The sequence below is a fragment of the Apis dorsata genome, unplaced genomic scaffold (genome assembly GCF_000469605.1).
Source record: "Apis dorsata unplaced genomic scaffold, Apis dorsata 1.3 scaffold_1, whole genome shotgun sequence".
Classification (NCBI taxonomy): Eukaryota; Metazoa; Arthropoda; class Insecta; order Hymenoptera; family Apidae; genus Apis; species Apis dorsata.
The window spans coordinates 951,951-959,966 of record NW_006263304.1 but is presented as its reverse complement, the minus strand read 5'-3'; the positions used below and the strand labels follow the sequence as shown (position 1 = coordinate 959,966).

At 44.7% G+C, this 8,016-nt stretch overlaps 1 protein-coding gene across 1 annotated transcript in view; it reads right to left on the bottom strand.

Moving 5' to 3' along the window:
* Nucleotides 1-8,016, bottom strand: part of LOC102676208 (diacylglycerol O-acyltransferase 1-like) — a gene marked incomplete at its 3' end in the record, with an annotated part of 82,856 nt that overhangs the window by 58,949 nt on the left and 15,891 nt on the right. The window contains exon 3 of the mRNA XM_006607104.2: nucleotides 4,291-4,385. Within this exon, the coding sequence (XP_006607167.1) occupies nucleotides 4,291-4,385 (95 nt within the window). The remainder of the gene's footprint in view (nucleotides 1-4,290; nucleotides 4,386-8,016) is intronic.

The following is an 8,016-nucleotide window of genomic DNA, read 5'->3' as shown; positions in this document are numbered from 1 at the left end:
TCTTCTTCTTCTTCTTCTTCTTCTTCTTCTTCTTCTTCTACCTCCATCCCCAGACCAACTTTCCTTTCCGCGTAGCTACGTCGACGAGGAAAGTTATCCGACCAGTAATTCGATTTGAAAGCGATTCCCCTCCACCCGAATCGCTACATCGCGCGGAATAGAGTCCAACTTTTCGCCGGACCGACCGATTGTTTCACAGAGGGCATCGTTTGGTAACGACGACGATCGTTAACGGGGGAGTCATGGGAGAGAAGGAGAGAGGGGAGAAAAAAAAAAAGTGCCGAATTATTTCTCCGAATGGCGGCTTTTCAGGTGCTTTTCAAACTTTAGATCGACTAATGACGTTCCCAACGCCGTTTTCAACCCGATGAATTTTTATCAGGCCACCGCGACTGCAGATAAATTTCAATGGCCCGTATCCCTGGGTGCGAGGGCATCGATGGCCGTCAATTCTCCTCCGAGGATTGTGGCAAAAAAAAAAAAAAAAAAAAAGAAATCTGCTACGAGCGCGGCTGATACCGCGTGATAATTACTTGGATTTTTCGCGCACGGGCCGCGAACCCGGATAACCAATCCGGGTCACTCGCGAATCATGGAAGAATTATCGATTTCATGTATCAATTTGTCTTTGTTCCAGCGTCCACTTCCAGTTTAATTTAAATCGCGTTGATTTTTAATTTAAATCCTCTTGATTTTTGTTTAATCCGAAAACTCTTCCACTCCTTGGAAATGTTTTATCCATTAGCGAGAGTCGGGGATAAGAATCGCGGGGGTGTATGCAAGAATCTCGAAACGTTTAAGCAATTGATTGGAGTTTACTTAAGACAGATTGATTTAAAGCTTTGGACGAAAGAAACGCGAGTTTCGCTCGTGAAATCGAATCTAAAATCTTGGCCTCGAAGATCTCGCGTATAAAAAAAAAAAAAAAAAAAAAAAAGAGGGAAGAAAAACTTGGTACTTTCCCGAGCTGTGTTTACCTCACGATTTCAATTTGTTATCTTTACACAATATTCTTTAAAGATATATAACCTGTTCCGAAATTAACGAAATTTTTATAGACAAATAATATCAAGAGAGATACAATCTATATTTTTATAAAATCACGAGTTTCTCAAGCGAGATGTATTTTAAATCTATTTCGCTCTCTATACAGTTAACGCAACAAAAATTCGGAAGCAAGATCATAATCGTCCGCTTGTTACACCCTTTTATATTTGCACTTGACTCGTTACGTCACTCGAGAGCATTGAATTACAGTCAACTCCAAGTTTCTCGAAACTTGCCGTTCCGAAACTTTCGCAAAACCATCAAAACGGATTCTCGGGCGTAGGTGGCCGAAGCGTTTCCTTCGAAAGAAACGCGAGGAGGTGGAAGGTCGCGAAAGTGCGTCTATTCTCTCTCGTCTCTTTTTCCCCTCTCTCTCTCTCTCTCTCTTCTCCGCTATTCTCCACCGTTCTCCAACGAGTTAAAGTTGCGCAGTTTCTTCGAGGCAGGAATATGCGAGTCCGAGGGAAGTAACGTACGAACGTGGACAGTTTTATCGCAGTTGGGTTTTTTCAACGGAATTCAATTATATCCTTAATGCAAGGTCTGTGTTTCGTTTCCCTCGACACCGAGGATGCTCTCGAATTTCTCGAAAAATAGAAACAATCCGCGGTACAATGTACCCTGGTTGTTTGCACGACCAGTGAACCACCACCGGAGAAGAAAAACAGATTTACAGTACAACCGGTTGGAAATTTTTACGAAACAACGTCGCGTAACGCATCCCCCCTATCCACTCGACATCGATTCGGTGGCCACTGAAGTTTTATCGGCCGTTGTAAAGCTGTAAAGCTTACAATTAACGTTTCGCCCGTGCCCTTATCAGATAATTTCGACGATCGTTCCAAACGGATCGACGAAACTATTCAAGAGGGTGAAACTGGAAGATAAAGACGAGACGAGGCCGTGCGGCAAACAGTACCGTGAAATTCGTCTTTCTCAGTAAAACTGTCGGAGCCTCTTCGTCTCCGGTCTCAACTTCGAAGAGATTAATTAAAAGCGGAAAGGAGAGAGGGGCGAGAAAAAACGGTTAGAAAGCGAGGGGACGAAGTGTGTAGGAAGGCTAATCAACGCGAGCGATCCGGGAATAAATCACGGAGGTCAGCCATTTAAACGGTATAATTCGCGCTTCGTGACGTCCACGGAATAATTAATTCCCTAATCGCGAAAGAGCGAGCCGCGAACTTCGGAGGAAGAGAATTTCTGGCGGGGCGCCGTTTAAAAAGCAATCTCGGCGAGGCCAGGCCGTACAGAAGCCGTGAAAATTATTATACGAGACCTACCTACCTACCTACCTACCTACCTACCTACCTACCGGCTACGAGGAATAGAAGGCAACACGGTCGAGGGGTGTATTCGCTCGAGCGGCGCCGGGGCGAGGTAAAAAGAAGAAAGAAGGAAGAAGAAAGGAAGATTGGGGAGGAGCGGTTAAGGCTCGCGCGGAGGAAGGAAAGAAGGGGTGGCACGCAACGAATATTCTAAAATACGAGAGCTATTAACCACAGCCCATTCCCTACGAGCATTACCTTCCCTCGCGCGTAAATAATGCGAGCCAAAGCTTCTCCCTCCCTCGCAGACACCCTCTGCCGTTATTTCATAGCCTTTTCGACCCTGTACGCGTATACGATTCGCAAGCACGCGGACGGGCGGCTCGCAGCAAGGCAGGCGGCGCAGTTTACGAGAGTTTAAGCGCGTATTCACCGAGAGACGAAGCATCGAGGAGAGGTCCCTCCAGGTCTCCCCCGTAGCCAAGTCGAATCGGGCGCCGGAGGTTCTTTGGAAAAGCAACTCGCACAGGGAAAGGTTCTCACGGAGAGAAATTAATTTCGCTGCCTAATCGCAAGGATAATTAGCCTTGAGAGTTGCGGAGTATAGGCAAATTGGCGCAACTCGGGGACGACGAGGTTTTACTAGGTCACTCGCTACTTGTTGTGTCGGACCCCCCTCCAACCGATCGAATATTCGAAACCTTGTACACCCGTTAATCGAGCGAGTCGACACGCCCAACCCGTGCGAATTCCAACACGGCCGGCTGCGTCCAGAAAATTAACAACGGTGTACAGGTTGTCGATAAATTGGATTAAACCGGGACTCGCGGGGGAAGCGAAGTTTGAAGAAGTGAAATGACTCGGGACGAATCACTGAGTGGATATTATTTGTCACGGCGAGAAGATATAAACCTTTCGAACGTAAACACGGTCTTTGGATTAAATTATTACCTCGAGGTGGAGATTATCGAATCCGATGTTTATCTCAATTTTTTGTTTCGCGTAATCTTCCAAGAACTATCTCAAACTACAATTCGTGCGAATTTTAAATATAATCTATCGATTAATCGATAGAAGGATTGTTTTTAACTGAAATGTACATATTTGGAAAATCTCGTCCAGAAATTTGAATAAAAAAATTCCACGGATATCCTTAACGTCGCATCTCGTGAAAATTTTCCCACTCGGACATATGAATCGAGCCAATTCGATTTTTCACGGGAAGGGAAGGCGGAAACCAAACATTCACGATTCCGCCGCGCCAACGAAATATCGTGGTTCCAAATGAAAACGCGGATAACCGCGAGTGCACCGATAAAAGAACAATGCGTAGAGAGAGCAATTTCCAAAGGCTGTTCCGGTAGAGCGACGAAATTTACGCGTACCGCCACTTTGCCGCGCTGAATCTCGTCTCTTTTAAGTCGAGGTTTAAACGTCGAGGTTTTGAAGCAGCGATAAATTCGAGTTCATCTAAGATCACTGTCGATGCATCCTCCATTTGGCTCCTCCTTTGTCTCCGAAAGCGCCGACAAGATTATGATAAACGCGTTGGAACATGCCTTGGAGAATTATGGGGCGAGATATCCTTGAAATTTAGCGAGCAATCGTACGCGGTCACGGGACGGCGCGTTACCACTGGAATGTCCAACAACGAGTCACACGCTAATTACTTTTACATTTAAATTAGCAGTTTTTGCCCGCGTTCCTGGCACATATTACCTTTTTACGACGGCTCACTTTTCCGTAATACGCCTCCATCCTCGCATTCTCGAGGAAAGTCACGTTTGTCGTTTGGGTAAAATACGAATGAGAGGGAATTATGAGGAACGTTGCCGAATTTGTGTATGCAATTTCTACTAATTTTTCTCTTTTTTTTTTTCTTTTTGAATAGATGAATTATAATATTCGATTTCGAATTCCTCTGTAACCTCCCAAGAGTTTCAAGAAAAATATATCGATTAAAGATCAATGAACTTACATATGATGAGCAGAATCGAGGGATGCTCCTCGCCACCTTCGTACGTGCCGCTTAGAAACAGAAACCATTGCCACGGATCCACTCTGATCCCGTACCTACAGCAGAACAAAAGAGAAAAGGCATGTAAACGCTCGTGGGAAAGCGAGAAGGAAACGCCCCGTTCGTTATTACCATCCACCCCCTCCCTCGCTCTTCCAATTTTATCTTCCAAGTCGCGTGAACCGGGTGTCTACATCGCGACACGGGTCGAGGGGCAAAGGCGTCCCGTTATTAACGTCTGTCTTCGACGCGATGCTCTTGGCGAGTCCTTGAAAAAAGAGAGAAGAAAAAAAGAAGGAACGAAGGGTGAAAGGGTCGAGTAAAAAGTCACGAAGGGGGTCCGTTCCAATTCCCCTTTGTTCTTTCCCCGTGCAAATAAACGTCGCTCCGCGTTCGCCTGTTTTAAAATTCTAAAACAGGACTGTACGGACGCAAGGTGACGGAACGAGTGTTCGAATTTACCATGGAGCGAATCTCTCCCTGCTCAAATTCGATTACGCGAAAACGCCACTCGAATTTCCTCGCGTAAATCATCTGTCAAGCTACCTCGCTGTCTATTAAACATATTTTCACATCCGAGGAGAAAAACGACTCGCCGGTGCACGCATCGAGGCCGACCAATCCCGACCAATTTTTATACACCTCTATATCGAGAACGAGATTTATCGCTCGCCATCGTATCAATCCGACCCATCACAAACGTTTGTTGCACACGACCGCTGCCGATCACGGAAGACAAACGAACTACATTCGGTGGCCGACTATCGAAGAAGAAAAAAAAAAGAGACAGAGAGAGAGAGAGGGAGAGGTCAAAGGGGATAGTAACCGACACTAATGGCTTCGGGTCGAACGCGTCGGCTAACGATGATGAACGAGGCTTATAGGAGAAGTAATTAAAGTATTTGAAGTGGGCGCGGTCTCGACATCCGCTGGGTACACGATATTTATTGGGACGCAATTCGTTTCTCTTTTTCTCTCCCACTGGTCCACCGCCAACCCTCTCCCATTCTCGTCCTCGCCGCAACGCTTTTTGTCGGCACAAACGCAATCAGTCACGTTGACGCAGGCCGCGATAATTGAAGAGCGAGAACGGAAAAATCAAACGTTTATAATTGATAGCTACGCTGCGCGTATATATATATAGTAACCAACCGCTCGTTCCGCGCGAAAGTGATTCGAAAGGGAGCATCAATCCCCTTATATTACCGGCCGCTAAATCACCGGCTCGGTTAGAATACCGGGGCCGTGTATCCTCGATGCAGTTTCACCGATTGAATTGTTAAACACTTTGGGGGGAAAAATCGATATACGCGCGCGTCTAATCCACGGATTGACCGCGGTTAATACGAGTTAATTCCTTTTTGCGATGTAAATGAAACACGCGAAGCCGCGAAGGCAACGCATCGCACCGGATACTGCGCTTTACCGATACTATACCGAGAAAGATTGGCAAAACATCGAAAACATTTACGGGGACGCGGATCGACGTGTTTTGCGAATCGTAGAATATTAATCGAACCATTTTCCTTTCTTTTTTTTTTTTTATTTTTGAAATTGTATAAAAAATTATGCGAAAAATGGATCTTTCGTCGAGAGAATTCGTAAGAATTTAACACGAGTTATGAAATATCTATTTTTATGGTATGGAAGCTAACAATGGGAGTAAAAAATGGAGGTTATCATTGGGGGCAGATTCGAATGAGAATACGTTGGATTAGAAGCGTATCGTTTTCATCGATTCAATTCTCTACTATCGAACTTCCTTCGTAGCATATTCTTTCTCATCTAGAATATCTGTTTCTCGTCGTAGAAGTACGTAATATAATTTGTAACAAAATATTATCCTTACTATTCGATTAGTAGTAAAAAAAAAACTATGTGCAAACATTGAGATAACGTGAAGATATTTGTATTATAATATATATAATGATACATAGATAAACATTTCTCGAAATAGATCCTGCAAGTCACGTTCGATAAGAAAGAACGTGAATCGATATCCGGCTGGAACGAGTTCGGATACACTTCCATCCTTCAAACACTCTCTCTTTATATATATATTCTATTTGAAAAAGTCTAGTCATCCTGGTTCACGTTCGCCTCCATTCCTTGGTGAACCGGATCATCTACACACAAAAGTTGCAATCAACTGGGCTACTGGTGCAGCCTCGCGGATATATATATATACACGTTCTCGGTGTAAAACTTTATTGGATTTATCAAAAGTAGGATGGCCGGTGGTTGTTTATTCCAGATAAGCCCGATAAAGCAAACCGAAACGGCGAGAACTCGGAGTTGGATATCGGAGTTGGATATCGAAATTCATCGATCCAAGGCGTGAAACGGGAACGATATTAAATTTCTTCTCCCGAAACGAGAATAGTCGTTCTGATCCGGCCGTGCCCGTTAAATCCGTTCTTTCCTCGTCCAAGTTCGTTAATACAGCGTCACGATAAAAATCCACGTCGATTCCACGTCGATCCACGAAAGGAGGACGAAGATGGATATGTGAAGACGATCGAGAAATGCAGCGGTGGCTCGAGCTGAGCGGAGCGTGGAAGATGACGAGAGAGAGACAGAGACAAGGACGATTGTTCGAAGTTGAAAGAGTTACGGAGGCGTTTTTTTAACGTAAAAAAAATCGTGAATGGATGGTCGTTAAATATTAATAAACGAGCGAAGAGTAGTAGGAGTTTATCTCGCAACGACACCCGGCGAGCACGTTCGCGTTGTTACCGTTTTATCCGTTGGTCTAAAGAAAATGGCCGGCTGCCGCGGCACGGCTCGGCGATTCGATGGTTTACGCGATCGAGCTGTAAATGAGCGAAGGCGCATCGATACGCATTAACCGGCCAGGTGTACCGGCTTCTCGTGTAAACCGTCAATCAGGGGCGAGCGCAATATTTTCTCTCCCATCGAAACAGTCGATTCCCGGTGTGCGCGCGATCGAACGAGCTGTTAAAAAAAAAGAAAAAAAAAAAAAAAAAATAGGAGAGAGAAAAAAGAGAGAGACTCCTCCTCACGGAGAGAGGGCACAACGAGGCGCAAGATCAGTGACCTGTATGGGCATCCGATACGCCGTCATTAATACGATTTAAAAGCTCGTTTAGGGGGTAGAATCCGGTGACCTGAATTCCGCGTGGCAGGGCACGATCATCTAATGGAATTTCAAGTTCATAGTGTAATTGGCACGATCCGATTACGAGTACAAAGGTTTACCCGTGCAATCTGTCAGTTTAAATCACTTTCCGCGGTATCGTTAATCGGATTAAAGTGCTGGGCGGGATGTGCATCCAGCTCGGCGTAAACAACCGACAGCAGTATCCTCAATTAGACTCAAATGCATATCCGCGAAGCGGCGACGAGTTGTATCGTAATCGACTTGTCAACGTGGATTAAGCGAAACGAGTATAGAAAATATAATACGACTCGATCGAAATCGTAGCGCCGTTTGCTCCTAATCGCGACCTAATAAAACTAGAAAGGGAAGATTCTTACAAATCAACTTTTCCTTCGACGTGTCACGTTCACAACATATATATATATATATATATATATATATATATATATATACATAAACCTGAATAAATCCTCTTAAAACAAAGCTAAAGTTACGAACACTTACACTTCGAGGCCAAACTCGAATAAAGTAAACTTATTTCCGCGGTAACAATTTGAGTTACTCTT